General features: G+C 55.2%; 1 protein-coding gene across 2 annotated transcripts in view; it reads right to left on the bottom strand.

Annotated features, from left to right (window-relative positions):
* KIAA1671 (KIAA1671 ortholog) overlaps positions 1 to 16,539 on the bottom strand; it is a 124,307-nt gene that overhangs the window by 88,333 nt on the left and 19,435 nt on the right. The window contains exon 1 of one of the 2 annotated variants that reach the window (XM_070475469.1): positions 5,265 to 5,593. The exons of the other annotated variant lie outside the window; for it this stretch is intronic. Coding sequence (XP_070331570.1) covers positions 5,265 to 5,315 — 51 coding nt within the window. The 5' untranslated portion in view covers positions 5,316 to 5,593. Of the gene's footprint in view, positions 1 to 5,264; positions 5,594 to 16,539 lie in introns of those variants that run through there. 2 annotated transcript variants of the gene reach the window in all.

Here is a 16,539-nt window from a genome sequence, read left to right as displayed (position 1 = left end):
GCCGCCGCCTCCTTCCAGCCCCACAGAACGGCCTGTGCACACACAGACCTCAGGGCCTTTGCGCTGGCTGCTCTCTCCTCTCAATCCCCCCGGGCCTACTCCCTCCCCTCTTCCAACGTCCCAGTTCAAGAGTCACCTTCTCAGGGTGCGCCCACCCATCCAAGCCTCTGAGTGTCCCATGCAAGCCCCCCGAGTGCTTCCTTCCTGCTTCCCAGCCGCACCACCTCCTGACTCACAATACAGGGTTCCTATATCCCACGTTCCACTAGAACGTTAGTCCTCGAGGCAGGGATCGTCCTGGTTCACTGACTCTCCCAAACACTGAGAACATGCCTAGCATGGCTATTTAACTGAACTGAATTGAGGACTCATTAGCTGTCCACACCGGCATCAGCTGCTAACATTTCAAGACTAACCATACTGCAGGCTTGCTGGCACTGCCTCAAGCAATGCCTCAACTGCTTGAGTCTGCAAGGGAGATGTCATGTTCATTCCCACTCTACAGATGGCAAAACTGACTTTCTGAGAGGTCAGGAGACTTGCTCGAAGCCCCCCCACACCCTATTAGCAAGCAGCTCGATGGGGATCGGAAGCCAGGAGGGCCTGACCCCAGTTCTCCGCCCAGCCACTGGGTTTACAGGGCACCCTCGGCTGAAGTCTCGTGACGCTGGGTCCAAGCCTCTGACTCCAGATGCACAAAAATAGCTGGTTCTCCCATTTCAGCCACAGACGCTGCAGAGCCAGGCCAGGCCCTGGGCACAGAGTGAGGCCGCCAAGATGAGATGCAGGAGCTGGTAGTGAAAATAACAGCGGGAACGATGGTAACAGAAGACAGGCGTGTGCGGAGTCCAGGCGCCCCGATGACCCCCCACAGCCATCCAGCCCTCAGCACAGCTTCCACACGTGCTGTCCACTGAGCAACAACTCTGAGCCGGGCACCGTGCCGGGGGGCAGGGTGAAGATGGGCATCCTTCATGCCTGAGGGCAGACGTGAGCCATAACCAAGCACGTCAGCTTTGATGCCAGACTTCCCAAATTCAAAGCTCGGCTCCACCCATTGCCGGCTGGTCCGTATCAGGTGGGCATTCAACCATGCCCCAGACCTCCAGGCTTCTCATCTGAAAAACAGTAACACCCGCCTCTCGAGGCTGCTGCAAGGATTAACCGTGAGGCCCCACGGATGAGTGTTCGGAGGCGAGAGGGGAACGCAGGTCACTGTCTCATGACTGGTATTATTATTCCTGGAGGTGACGACAGGCTGAGGGACACGGCTGAGTAATCAGGCAGCGAGAAGGCCCCAGGGGGAGAACGGCCAGGCTAACCACATTTAGACATTCGGACATTTTTCCCATTAAAAAAAAAAAAAATCTGGCTGAACGTGGGGAGATGAAGCTCAGCAAGCACCATGGAACACAAAGCGGTTCCCCATCCCCGCACACAGATGGAGCCACCGGACTAAGACCCTGCAAGGAGGCATCTGAAGGGGGCAGGAGAGGGGCCCACCACCAACAGCACGGGGCACGCCTGGGGCTCACACGGCACCTTCCTGAAGAAGCTGTCGGGAGTGACACCCGGCAACCGCCTTGGCTGTAGCTGACAGGAGGGTGGCCGGCCAGGAGTCAGCCCCCAGGCTCTGCAGTCTGGTGGGACAGGCAGCCTCTGGGGAGCCTGGGAAGGTCTGGTTGAGGGTGGGGGGCTGTCTGCCATTCTATCAGAGCCCCCGCCTCCCAAACAAGGACATCTAGACAGTGAGGGTCTCCTCGGAGGCCAGTCCTGTGCCAAGCATACTCATGTCCCTTGTCTTGGCTGATCCTCGGCACAGTCCACGTGCGGATGGGGAAACTGAGGCTCAGAGAGGAGATGTTGACAGAGCTCAGATTTTAAGCCAGCCTGACCCAGGGTGACATCCTTCTACAATCCTCCACCTGGCAAAAGCTGATCCGGATAAAGTGCTTTCCTGTAGACTGGCAAGTCACCTCAACCTGTGGGCCTCAGTTTTCCCATCTGAGAAATGGGAAGATCAGATTCAACAGAGCAGTCGCGGGAGAACCGCAGTCGGTTACAGGCTCTGACCCCTCCTCGTTGCAGGCAGGGGTGGCCTTCAGGAAGCCGCTTAACCTCTCTCAGCCTCGAGTTCCCTAACTGCAAAATGGGGATAATGAGACCTACAGCTGGGCTTCTTGGTTCTCATGAGATGCCCATGAAAGACACTTTACAAGTGCTCAGTAGGAATGGTGGTGGTGAAGGTGGCCACTGTTGTTGTTATTACTGTTGGTGCAATAGCCAACCACAAACAACCAGCTTGGTGCCAAGGGCCCAACAAGGCCACCAGCCTTGGGACCATCTGGCTGGGTTATCTCATCAACAAAGGCGATTAAGTAACTCAAAACAGCCGTGGCAGGGGGAGCCACCAGCTACAGTTACTAATAATGATTTGAAGCAGAAACCCAATCTCCCTCCCCCACTTCCCAGCTGATGCTGGGCAGTGACTGGGCTTGACGGCAGTGGGGTGGGGAGGAGACAGCCTCCTCCCCCCAGCCCCAGAACAGAACTGTAGCCCCGTGGGGGGACTCGGGCCGCCAACAGGAAACCACCGACATCCCACTGACAAAGGACAGTCTCTGCAGAAACCTGCTGCAGCCCACGCTTGGCCCCAATTCTAAGAAGCTGACTTAGAAAACAACCTGAAAAGTGAGTAAAGGTTTAAGGCTGAGAACAATGATCACTAAGCTCTGCGTGCAGTGAATGCCTGAGAGCAACCCAAGCGTCCGGCCCAGGGCGAACGCCTGAACAGTCAAGGCTGGTGACAAGTGCCGGGCATTAACCCAGCACCAGACATCACGTTTGCAGAGGGTGTCTCAAAGTGGGCAGACGTTCCCATTATCAGTGGCAACGTAAACTGAGATGAGCATGGTCTACACTCACTCGTTCACCACGATGGATGAAATTTAGAGGCAAATTACAATGTGGGACCTCATATCGGATCATGGGACAGAGAAAGGACAACAGTGGACGATCTGGAGAAATCAGCGGGGCTTCTCAACCTTGGTGTGATTGATGTAGGGGCCGGGTCATCCTTGGCAGTGGTGTTTGGGGCGAGGGGTGGGTTGTTGGGACTATCCTGCTCACTGTAGGATCTTTATAAGGAGCCCTGACCTCCATCCCCAAGATGCCAGCAGCCCCTCACCCCCACCCCAGCTGTGACGATCAAAGAATGTCACCAGACATTGCCAAGTGTGCCCTGGAGGTCACCCCTGGATGAGAACCACTGGAGTGAAGTCCAGAGTTTAGTTAATACCAATAGCACTGTGAAGTCGGGTCCGACTCTTTGCGACCCCATGGACCATACAATCCATGGAATTCTCCAGACCAGAATACTGGAGTGGGTAGCCTTTCCCTTTTCCAGGAGATCTTCCCAACCCAGGGATCGAACCCAGGTCCCCCACATTGCAGGCGGATTCTTAACCAGCTGGGCCACCAGGGAAGCCAATAGCAGTGAACCTATGTTAATTTCTCCGCTGGACAAACGTTCTGCGGCTGTTACAGTAGGATGCTAACATGAGGGGAAGCTGGGTGAAGGCTACACAGGGGCTCCCCCGACCATCTTTGCAACTTTTCTATAAATCTAAAAGTATTTTTTAAAAAAATTATGAAGAGGTGAATTGGAGCAGAAAGCTGAGAGCAGTTAGGGGCCCAGGCTGATGGAGCGAGTGTATATTCTGTACCATGTGAGTCTATGGCGGGGAGGGGGAAGGCCATCCCTCCCCCACATCAAGACCCTTACAATAATTGGTGCTTAACTGATCCCATGCCCTCTGAAGTGGCTTCCTGGGAAAGAGGAAGGACTCAGGCGGTTGGTTTCCCTGGCAACCAGCCCCCATCCATAGGTGCTGGCCAAAAGTCATCTCATTAACAGAAGGTCATGTGTGAATATCTAGACGCTTTTATCACTTTTATCAGTCTGGAAATTCCAAGGGTTTTAGGAGCTCTGTGGCAGAAACAGGAACAAAGGCCAAATGTGTACTTCTTACTATAAATCAGTGTATCACGGCCTCCCTGACGCTGGAGCCCAGGGCATCAAAGACGTGCGGTCCTGGCGGGGGGCAGGTTCCCCAAACACAAATGATTGTGGGCTGCTTCTTTGCTTTCTCGCGCATTTCAAAACTTTCCAAGTTTTCTACCATGTCCATCCATTATTTTTGTAACTAAAAAAAAAAAAAATCAACGAATGTCCTTTTACACTTACAATACGACAATGCGCAAAAGCCAGTGATCAAAAGCGAAGGCCTGGAGGGTCTCCTGTTTCTCCACTGCGGCAGGGAACTAGGGCCGGGGGAGGTGGGGCGGCTAAAGAACAATGTGTCCTAAAGTTGTATTTTTAGGAGCTCCGGAAAATTCCCTGGGTGAGAAGGCATTTGAAGTATTTGCAAACATTCAAGGGGGAAGAATAATATTTCCCAAGTCCTTCTTTCTTGGGCATTCTCAATTGGGTTGGTGAATGTTCCAAAAGACCCCGAGACCACCTGTGACAGTTCTCTGCCAAGCCCCTCTGTTCACGGAGCCCTGATGAATGTCACACGACCCACCATAACCCACGGCCCGCCCCCTTAGGGCAGTGAGGGATGAGGAAACAGAAGCTCAGAGAGGGGAAGCAGCTGGCCAGCAGACACACAGCATGTCAGTCTCAGAGTCAAAGCAAGATCTTAGAAGCACTTTATACCCTACAAAGCACTTCCCCGCAGGTTCGCTGTTTTTGGCATTCTGCCACAGAAAGTTTTGAGGTTTTTGGTTTTGGTTTTCTTTTCTTCTTCTCTGTTACATTTTGATAGAAAAGAGGCTGCGATGTGAAGGTTCCAATATTTTCCTTTTGCTTAGTAAGATCACCGAAGGAGAAACAAACTCTATTCTTTTCACCTCATAAAAGACGAGACAATTTTACATGCACACAACAAAGGCAAGAAGGATGTAATTTCAGAATAAAGAACCATCTCGTAAATCAAAGAAATGTTGCTTTCTGGAAAGGTCGCTTGTTTTTCCTGTTTTTTTCCCGCGGACTGGAGGGGCGGCCGCTGTGCCCACTGATCACAGCGGGCAGGACCCTTTCCGCTTCGATGAGCCCCTCTGCCTCCCAAACCGAACCCCCATCCCCTCCCTCCTTGAAACAACCACCATTTCTAAAGAACACAGAGGCGCTGCCGGCCAGGCAGAGGCAGGAAGCAAAGCTGGCAGGAGAAGAAGACTGGAGTCGGGACGGCCAGACTCACCCAGAGGTGCCGCAGGAGCTTCAGCAAGCCGGGGCAGTAGTAATACTCCATCTCCGGCGCCCGGGGCTATGCCGCCTGCCTCGCGCACGCTTCCAGGCTCCCTCTGGAGGGGGCGGCTCTTCCCGCTCCGCGTGTCACGCAGGAGTCAAGTTCAAGGCGGCACGAATCATTCAAGGGCCGGCGCGCGGCCAGGGGGCTGGCAGAATGGCCCTGTCCCGGGCGCCGGGGGCTGCCGCTCAGCTCTGGACTCGGGGCCCTCCTGGGGGTGCTCTGGACCTGGGGGTTCTTCCACTGAGGGGAGGCGCGAGGATGGAGCCCCAGACCTGAGTGTGTGCCTGAGTGAGTCATGTGAATGCAAGTTCCTCCCCAAAACCACACACCGAGGGGGAGCCCCCGGCCTCCCCATCCCGACTCCTTCCACATTAGGGACATAAATCAACCCAGCCTCGCGCAGCCCTTCCCAGCTTCTGAGCAGCCCTGGAAGTCCTCCTTTGCCAGGGGGGGAAGAAGGGGGCCCAGAGAGGGAAGAGGACTTGGTCGAGGTCACACAGTGAGGTGGAAACCCCAGCCAGTCCTGGGTTCTGTCTGCTCCTACGGGTGGGCAGCCCAGCAAGGGTGGGGGGGTCGCCAGCCACCCCCTGCTGGCTGGGGAGTGGGGGTCGGGGGGCTCCCCAGCCACCCTCTGCCGGCTGGGGAGTGGGGGTCAGGGGAAGCATCCCTTTTCAGAAGCTTTATGCCAACTACAGCAGACCTTCAGGCCTACCCAAGGCGACCTCTCTTGGACGTTTCCTTCCAAAGAGTGTGATCATGCCATCACCCCGCCTCCCCGAGCCTCGGTTACCCCTTCTGTAAAGTGGGATGGAGCTTCCCTGCGTTTCAGGGTTTCCTGCACAGGACCGGGTAGAATAACGCTAACACCAAAGCGTCTCCTTTCCTCCCGCGGTGCTTCCCCGGGGTGAGCCTCATCACCCCCACCCGCCGCGAGCTGGCAAAGGGCACGGCTCGGGTTAACCGGGCTTGGGCGGGGGCGGAGCCCCCCACTCAGCACCACCTCCATCAGGCCAGCCCCGTCACAGCCGGAACTGGATCGGCTCGCGGCGAGCACCCCACAGCAGAGCCCAGGCAGGGAGGGGCGACAGGCCCTCTGCTGAGGCACCCCCCTGCCAGGTCCCGGGGGGGCCACCTGTACTACACACAGCCCCACAGCCTGACCCGGGGAGAGCGGCTGACAGGAGACCCACGAGGACCCCGGGGGGAGCTGAGCTCAACAGCGGAGGCCGCTGCCCGCACGCGCACCTCAGAGACCTGGAGAAGCAGGCCCGTGGCTCCTCTGACCCGACCAGGTGCCCGGCATCCAGCCGGCGGGGGCAGGTCCCAGACGATGGCGCAGCCGGAAAACCACCGGCCCCGGCTCGCTGGCTGATGGACAGTACAGCTGGAAAGCGGGGCCCTGATCTCTGAGGGACTAACAGAACAGGTGTGTGGGGGTGGACGCTGCTGACTCTGACTGACCTGGGGAGAACAGTCCGCCACCCCCGGGGGAGCCTGGAGGCTGCTGTGTGCCAGGCCCCCCATATGCAGCCTCCAGCCCAGGCTCAGGGCGGCCCCCAGACACAGGGCCCCACGGCACCCCTTCTGGAAGAGCATTCTGCATCTCCGTGACTCCTTCTTCAATCCCTCCTCAAAGGTCAGGTCCCCAAGGGGCACCACCCTGGTCGACCTGGTTCCCCTCGCCCCAACCCCACACCCGGTCACAGCAGGTCCTCGGCAATCCCCTTTTTGGTTTGGTTTTGTTTTTGGTTGAGACGTGGCTTGTGGGATCTTAGTTCCCCTACAAGGGATTGAACCCAGGCCCTCGGAGGTGAAAGCATCCAGTCCTAACCACTGGACCCTCAGGAAATATCCAGCTATCCTTATTAATGTCATTCATTTTCCAAAAAAGACTGAATGTGCAAACAACCCTGTGAACCTACTCAAGAGGGCTTAGCTATAAGCAGAAACGTCTAATGAAAAGATAAGGAGGCTGTTAAGATCAACAAGAATCACAGAGGAAAACAGGGATGTAAAACTGGTAGTCCCTGGGTGTGACTCTGAGAGTCGGGGTTTTTTTTGGGGGGGGGGCAAGAAGGCAGGTCCACTATTTATTTTATTTGAATGAATAGAGTGCACACGAGAAGGTGCAACCCAGGAGGGCTTCTGAGAGGAGGCTGCCTGGAGCCGAGACTTGAAATATGACCAGATGCTCCTATTCTCAAGGGACCCTGTGTTCAAGTAGAAGACTGACATCTCTGGAAATACATCTACTTAAGTCAGAAATACCATTTCTATATTCACAGGGCTGTCATTGTGGGCTGCCCATTTGCTAGACACATGTATTCACCCCCCTCCACACACACACACACACACACACACACACCTCTTTTAGAAATAAAATAAAAACTTTTTTCCAAAAATAATAATAATAGTTTCTGCAGAAGAGAAACAGCATCAGCAAAAATCAGCGCTGTGAGGGCTGCAGACCAATGTTCCAACTTGAGCCCAGCAACTCTGACAGGCCGGCAAAATCGGAACGTACCAGACACCTGGTGGGGAGCCAAGCCGAGTGACATGCACTCCAAAACCAGCGGCAGGCGTTAAAGTAAAAATCTAAATGGCCGCGGTGAATTTGATTCCGGGGGATACAGAATGAAGACTCTGGCATTAAAAACTAGTAAAGAAAAATGCTGCAAGTAGATCGCCCCCACCCTGCCCTCTGGTGGTCACTCGTAAGCACTACACCAGGAAGCTCGTGTCCAGTCTGGAAGGATTGGGGGGACGGGGGAAGGGAAGGGAAATTGCAGCAAGAACTCCCCCTGGTGGACACTCTGTGCATTTCTGATGCCCTGTGAAGGTGGAGCTTTCCCAAAAGTCCAACATCCCTGGACAGAGCTTGCAGGTGGCACCTGCCCACTGGGTGAGCCGAGGCCAAGTCACTCACTTTCCCAAGGACTCAGCAAGATAACACGTGAGTCAAGACTGCCAATACCCTGTGTGTTAGCTGAAGGCGGCTGGGTGTGGTTAAGTTAAAAACATTTTTTCCCCCTGTACTGTATAAAATGGGACTTTCCTGGTGATTCAAATGGTAAAGAATCTGCCTGCAATGTGGGAAACCTGGGTTCGATCCCTGGGTTGGGCAGATCCCCTGGTGGAGGGCATGGCGACCCACTCCAGTACTCTTGCCCGGAGAATCCCATGGACAGCGGAGCCTGGCAGGCTACAGTCCGTGAGATCGCAAAGAGTCAGACATGGCTAAGCACAGCACAGTGTATAAAAATGGCGAGATTTCACAGTAAGACCAAATCCCCATCATCACTTTTGCTCTCAACACTGGATCATCCAGCCACTCTAGGCAGGACCACTCCAGGAGGCGCCCCCCCACACCCTGCCATCCTCTCTTGGATTGTCATTAAATTCTCATCCCTTCCTGACCTGACTCCCGGGGGGACAGCCCCTGACACAGCATCTCAAGGGACACCACCCGCGAATCTGGATTCAGACGCCCCGAATGCATCTGTCAGAGGCTGATAGTTGGGAGTCACCAGGTCAGGAGGCTTCTGAGGCGGAAGGAATGGGGTCCTCAGGGTGCTGCCCGCCCCCCTGACGAAACTCTGCCCTTTCTTACACGCCTTCTGCTCCGCTCAGTGACAAGGCCACCCTGTGGGCACAGGGGTCCCCTCCGAGGAGGGCACTGGGGGCCACAAACTTCTTCTGCGGCACAGTCGAGCCCGCCGCTGCTCAGGCTGGGCCCTCTCTGCCCGGGCGGCCCTCCCCACCTCCCTCCACCTCCCGACTTCTACGCACCTATCAAGACCCAGCTTCACCTGGGACCCCAAACCCTCTGCCTCCCCCACAACCAACTCGAGGGAGACTGAACCTTCTGCCTCATCAGCTCAGTTGGCTGTCCCCCCTGCTGGCTGCTGACTCACCCACTTGCTGAATCCCTCAACTCACTCACTCACTCAGTCATTCAACAAACATTGGCAGAGGGCCAACTCCGTCCTGACAACACGGCATCGAACAAAGGAGTCATGAGCCCAGTAATGTGGCAATTCCTGTTTGCGCCAGGGAGACGGGGGATCAGAAAACAAATAGACAGAGGTTAGAATAGGGAAGGAATGAACCCGGTACCAGGGGACTGGGAAAATGAGAGGCGTGCCAAAGAGTGGAAACGCACCAGATGTCCCATCAATAGATGCTCAAATAGCCCAAGTGTATGTAGTGTGCTGATGTGAGAGCGCACTACCCAGCCATAAAAGGGAACGCAGTACTGACCCACGTGACGGCCTGGATGGACTTGGAAACACTACGCTGAGTGAGATAAGGCTGAGCCCCAAGGACAGACGGTGTGTGACTACATTTATCTGAGATACCTGGAATAGGCGATCCTTTTTTTCCCCTCTTTTACATATAGTTGGGTCTTGCTTTTTAAAAACCCACTCTGACAAACTCTGCTTTTTAGTTTGAAGGTTTTTTACTTTCACTTTTTTGGCCACGTTATGTGGATGCAGGATCCTAGCTACCCAACCCAGGACTGAACCCACGGCCCCTGCACTGGGAGCTCGGAGCCTCAACCACTGGACCACCGGGGAAGTCCCCAGGCGATTCTTAGAGACGGAAACCAGAAAAGTGTTTGCCCAGGGCTGGGGGGTGGGCGGCGGCGACTGGGGTGGCAAGTAATAGGTACTGCTTTCTTTTGGGGTGAGGAACGCAGTCTAGAGGTGACTGTGGTGATGGCTGCATGTACTAAAACCCACCGAACTGTACCTTCAAAGGACTGAATTGTATGTCATGAATTACACCTCAGTAAAGCTGTTATTTTAAAGTGAGCCGAGTTCAAGAAAAACATTAACTACGTATTAGCTCAAGTAGTTAACGAATATGAGAAATTTCCAGGTTCTGTGAGAATGACTAGTGTTTCAGAAACATCAAATTCATCCCTGAGATCCTCCCAGCTGTTCCCCATTCTGGGTGCGTGATGCGGGCAAGTGGCTTCCCCTCTCTCCATCTCTCTCTCTGTGGGCCTCAGCTTTGCCATCTGAAAAATGGGAACGAAAATAGTTCCTCCAAGGGTCCCCATGAGGATAAACTGAGCACGATGCCTGGCACATCCTATGAGGTCCGATAAATGGTGTCAAAGAGGAGCCGGGGGACTGATTGAATGAAAATCTTCTAAAACCGACTGCCTGATGGACGCACACGTTTGTGAGTATACCTGGAGCGTACGCAAACCCACACGCTGAGGGCCTGATACACGCCGAGCACAGTATTGGGTGTTGGCCGCCTCTCAGAGCCTCCTCTCTGCTGGAGAGGCCCCGCTGAGGGGTGACGCAGAGCTGACAGCGGCCCTGAGGGGAGGGAAGCAAAGGGCGACTCTGGAGAACAAACAGCCCGAGCCAAGGCCCCGGGGTAGGAAGACGACGTGTGTCGGGAACATTCCGGAGGCTGGCGTGGCTCGCGGGGGTGAGCGGAGGTCACAGCACACTCGGGGCTCGAGGCCCTCTGTGCCCCTGGCCTGGAGCCTGAGCGCGAGGGGGCTTCATGCTCAGGAAGGGAGGTGAACCTGGCTTCTCCCCAGCACGCGGGAGGTGTTCGGCAGACGCTTCTAGAATGAACCCCGAAGTCTGCCTGGGGCCTGGACCACTGACTCCGACTCTGCAGTCCACCGCCTTCAACACTCACGACCGCCTGTGGCGGGCATGGCGTGGACCTCGCCCCATTTTGCAGATGGGGGAAGCAAAGCTCAGTGAGCCGACCACAGCCGGGGGCGGCAGCTGAACGAGGTGAGGCTCGAGTCCAGGCCGAGCGGGGCCCGTCCCGGGTTCCCGAGGGTGCACGCGTGTGTGTATACGTGTGTACACACACACACAAATGCCCTGCTGGGCACCCTGGGACTGGAATCCGTGTGGACCCAGCAGCCCTGCCCAGGTGTGCGGGCCGCTGGTGCGTCTCCGTCGGCCACATGGGTGAAGCGAGGAACTGTGACTCTTGGCAGTGGAAAGTGCATGTTCGTTAATCATTTATGGTCTCACCAAAAATAAATGAGTCAAGATGATTCCAGCATGAGCATCATTCTCACGCAAGGACATGTCAACAACATACTTTCTCGAGGAGGTGAAGCAAAGAGATCGGATCCCCCGCAGCCCTCCGGGCCCTCTATTTTCTGACCCTGGGTGAGGTGGAATGGGTCCGCGTGGAAAAGCCTCAGCCGTAACAAAAGGGTGACGTCCTGACACGTGCTACACCACTGACAAAGCCGGGAAGACAGTATGTTAAATAGAATGAGCCAGACACAGAGGACACGTGTTAATACTAAACGGTTCCATTCATAAGAAGGACTCAGAATGGGCAAATTCACAGAGACAGACAGTATTACAGAACAGAGGCTGCCAGGGGCTGGGGGCTAGGGGCAAAGGGAGTCAGTGTTTAGCGGCTCACAGTTTCTGTCTGGGATAATGAGGAACTCTCTAGAGGAGGATGGTGGTGACAGTTACACACTGTGGATGTATTTAGTGACACCGTACAGCATGCTGAGAAAACGGCAAACTTTCTGTTAAATATATTTAACATGTGTGTGTGTGTGTGTGTGTGTGTGTGTGTGTGTGTGTGTATTTTTTAACGGTCTTACCCAAATGATTCAAACACCTCCTAACTGGCCTCCCAGCTCCCAGCTTCCCCTCTCCAACCGCCCCCCGCAATGGCCACTAGAGGGCGCCCCAAGCTGCATCTCTGACCTAGAGCCCGCGTCTCACCTTTCCTCGGCTCCTCCAAGGTGAAAACACAGGCGCCCCTTATTTTAACCCTGAGGCTGCTTCTCAGCGGGGTCTTGACGGTGTGCTCATGCCTGAAGGCTCCTGGAAAAGCCCACGTTCTCCCCACACCAGAGGATCAGCTTCGGGCGGGCAGGAACCACATCAGGGTTCACCGCTGCACCGCAAGGACCAAAGAGCCCGTGGCACGCAGCAGGTACTCAACCCGTTTCTGCGGCTCAAGACGTTGAGGGGGTGACGAACTCAACAGACGGCAGTCAGTGTCATCTGGGTTTACAGTCTAAGAGCGGAGCGATCTGAGGACAAGTTAACTGGTCCGTCTTTGTACCTGTAGAGCTTTGCACGTGTTAAAACCTGGGTGGAGGATGGCTGGGTGGGAGGGTGGGGAGATGATGGGTGGGTGGGTGGGTGGGAGGGTGGAGAGATAGCTGGGTAATTGGATAAACACAAAATCTCCCCAATACAAAAATCTCAGGCACAACTGATCATTTGCATGTTAAGACCTAGGAAACAAAAGCTTTCTGGTCTGGCTGGTTTTAATCCCGAAAAGAAACTTTAATCGGCTGAGATATAAATTACTCAGTTCTTCTCCGGTCCTGTTGGGCTCAGCAGTGAAAGACAAGAAGCAATTAACAAATGAAACTAGCCACCTGCCAAGAGGACTCCTGGGCTGCCTGGGAGTCCCGCTTGCTGGCCGGTTCCTCAGCACTCGGCTCCACATCATGCCCCGAGGGCGAGTCCATCGTCCAGACTCACCCAGGCGGAGGGGCCCCTCTGTCCGCTGGGCCAGCGCCCACCAGACCAGCCCCTGCACCTCCGCCTCCCTTCCCTTCCCTGGCACACGCAGGCCCACGACGGGGTGAACTCATCACCAGATGAGCCGGCAAATGCAGACGGACGGGTTTGGGGATTGGAGAGAACATTCCTGAGGTTCCCAGGGGCCCGCCTGCCTGCCCCATCACAGGGAACCCCCAGAGCGGGTGAATCTGTGCCCTCACGGCCACAGGAGGGGCCTCCGGGGTGAAACGAGCCTCAAGGTCACGGTCCGAGACTGAGTCACAGTGTTTTATGATCCGCAAGCGCGGATCACATGATCCCCAAGCGCGGGCCAAAGGCTCACCTCACGAGGAAAAGTGGACGCGCCCACCCACCACCACCCCCGGAGGGGGGAAGGAGGAGACTGGGCACGGGACTCAGACCTGCCACCTAGACCCGAGGTCCTAAGGGTGCCCCTGAAAGCAGCAGGGGACCAGGGAGAACAGAACCGTGGCCACAGAGTCAGAACTCCAGTCCCAGCCCAGCCAGGCCGCTCTGGGACCCTGGGTCGAACACCGTCCCCTCCCCTGCCGCGTTTCCTCAACAGCCAACAACTCCTAAGATTAGAGACAACTTCCTGTTCTATCAGTAGATATTCAGGAGAATGTAGGGGAATAAAAGCAACTGGCAGCAAAATCATAATTAACAACACATAATTAACAGCAGGTACATCTATCAGGCAGTTCCTTCTCCACCAGGTGCTGTGCTGAGCACTTTATAAGCACCATCTTGTTTCAGCCCCGTCCTCCCACCACACAATGTCAGAGTAGTGGAAGGGTGGGCAGGTGATTAAGAGCCTGGACTCCAGACTCAGACCTTGGCAAAGGTACTTAACTGGTGCTGAGCCTCAGTTTTCCCACCTGCAAAATGGGAATAAACTAGTGTCTATGCCCCACAGTAAGCACCATGGTGGGTATTCTCATTTCTGTGATTCACCACTTTACAGAGGCGGAAAAGAGAGGCTTGGAACGGTGAATTCTCTGAAGCAGCTGGCTGGGACCAGTCTGACTTCATGCTCAGGATCTGACCAGTCGGGGGTGGGTGGGGCTCTAGAGATCAGCAGGGCATCAGCTCTGGTGTGTCCCAGGCACCCTTTGGACTGTGGCCAACCCTGTGCAGGGCAAATGTCACATTCTCAGCCCAGGGGCTTGGTCGGGTGTCATGTTTCCTTGTGAGCGAATGTCCCGAGCACTGCAGGCTCAAGAGGTGAGAGGCTGGCAGGCTGGCCCAAGCCACAAGCACAGTGCGGAAGCAGAAAGGGTCCGGGACCAAGGCTGGAGGCGTAATAGGCCCAGTGTCCATTCCAGCTTCCCCCACTTTCAGACTGTGTGGCCTGAGGCAAGCGGCTTAACCTCTCTGAGCCTCAGTTTCCTCCTCTGCAAAATGGGATTCATATTTCCTGAGAAGAGACGGGGACTGGGGATTGACAAGGCCTGGGGCACAGGCTCAAAAAAGGGAGATGCACCTGAATCTCAATTGGAAACCAACAGAACAAAGTCATCGATCAAAAGAGTGATGGAAGTAACAGCAGACGGCGTTTATCCACTAGTGAGAGGCTCTCCAAATACCCCACAGGGTGCAAAGCACAGCTCTGACCATCTCTGACCTCCAGAGCGGCCGGGCGGCCATCCGGGCCAAGGCGGGCTCAGGGACCCCAGGCGTCACCTGCAGGGCTGCCCTGGCTGCCCCTCTGGGGGCCTCAACTTCCCTGTTCATGATAAGAGAGTTGGCCCAGGTGAGGAAGAGGGAGAGGAGGGGAGGAGGGGGAGTGAGGAGGAGGGGGAGTGAGGAGGAGGGGGAAGAAGGGCAAGGGAAGTGGAGGAGAAGAAGGAACAGCCATCCCTGCCGCCAAGGCGTGAAGTGGGAGTTTACTCTTCTGAGCGTGGAGCGACTTCACTTCCCACCCACAAAACTACTCTTGAGGCCACTTAGGACCATCCTCATTTTACAGAAGCAAAAACAGGCTCATCGGGGCCCATCAAGTCACCTGCCCAAGGTCACGGAGTGCCAAAGCCAGAACTTGAACCCACTTCTTCCAGCCTCCAGAGCCCCAGAGCCCCAGTGCTGAAGTCCCCCTAGTCAGGACTGTGGAGGCATCAGAAAGCAAGTGCACCACCACCGCCTCCTGGTGGTCACGCCCCAGAATTGTAGGCCTCAGTCCCAGAAGCCGGGAACCCAGGTCTGAGGCCTCAGCTCTATCTGGTTCAGGCTCAGTACCCAGACCTGGACGCCTCCAGGGGAGAGGTGATCAAACAGACCACAGTGGGGCAGAAGCCTCTGGGGCCAGAGGGAAGGAGCCAAGGAAAGCCATCCAAGGACTCCACGGAGAAAGAAGAAGGGCCAGCAAGCAGAGACTTGGACCGGGATGCTGTTCCCTCCATAACCTTTGCCTTCTCTCTCTCTCTCACACACACACACAAACACAATCAGATAAGTTGAGTCAGTGCCTGAGAGGGAATGGAGACAAAGGTGAAAAAGAAATCAGCAGCAGAGATTTGGACACTTGTGAATTTTCTGGGGCTTCTCAGCCAAGGTCTGAGTCCCTTCACAGGCGAGGTCACCCCCAGCCTCATGTCAAGTCTTGGCAAGAACTCTGCCAGGGGCAGCATCTTCACCCCCTTTTACAGAGGAGGAGACAGAGGTTCAGAGAAGTGAAGTTTCTTGCCGGTGGTCACCAAGCTAGAAGGAATGGACCTCGGATGTCAATACTGCTGGATCCCACGTCTCTGAGACATGGACCAGGCACAGATGACCACTAAAATGCACAGAGTCCTGCAACTCAGAATGACCTTGGGTGTGGAACTGGTGTTGCTCATTTAAAAAGACTTATCTCAGATGTCCCCAGGCAGGGCCCAGGGCCTGGGAAGGACTTTAGGAGGAAGTGCAGAGCTCAGCACATCTCCAAGGATCATAGAACAAAAGTGAAAAAAAAAGAAAAAAGCAAATCCCGGAAAATCAGAGGTGGTGAAGCCCTGGAACGCAGCTGGGGACACTGAGGCTTGGGCAGAAGGGGGCTTCCCCGGGGTCCTGCTGCCTCATTTACCCACCTCCTTTCACAAGTGAGGAATCAGGCAGAGAGGGAAGAAGTGCTGGCTACGGAGGGAGCTCAGTGACAGCTAAAAGGATACATGAAAGCAACAACAACAATAATAATAATGGTAACATAACACTTATTAAAGTGTTTACTGTGTACCGAGGACCAAGTGAAACACTTCTCGAGTTATCTGAGTCCCACATCAGCCCCGTGAAGTAGATGCTGTTATTATACCCATTTTATAGATGAGGAAACCGAGGTCAGACACCCAGCTCCATGCAGAGCCAGGATGTGAATGAATCCAGGCAATCCAGCTGCAGAACCAGCCCAATGCTGCCGTCCTCCCATCATCACCACACCATTGGTTACTGTCTGAATTACGACGCGCTGGGCTCCACACAATCTCATACCATCCTCCCAACAGCGCAAGAGAGACAGGAATCACAGTCCCGTTTTCCCGGTGATCAAACTGAGGTGCAGCGGAATTAATCGAGTTGTTCAAAGCAGCAGAGGTGGTGCCGGGATGCGAACCCAGGGCTCTCAAGACTCCAGGGCCTGTTCTAACCTCACGGTGCCAGATACCAGGGGCTGCCCCTCCACAGGGGGCCAGAAACCCACC

The sequence above is a fragment of the Odocoileus virginianus genome, chromosome 12, assembly GCF_023699985.2.
Source record: "Odocoileus virginianus isolate 20LAN1187 ecotype Illinois chromosome 12, Ovbor_1.2, whole genome shotgun sequence".
In the NCBI taxonomy this organism is placed as follows: domain Eukaryota; kingdom Metazoa; phylum Chordata; class Mammalia; order Artiodactyla; family Cervidae; genus Odocoileus; species Odocoileus virginianus.
The sequence above is the reverse complement of the archived record's forward strand: the minus strand, read 5'-3'. Positions and strand labels throughout refer to the sequence as shown.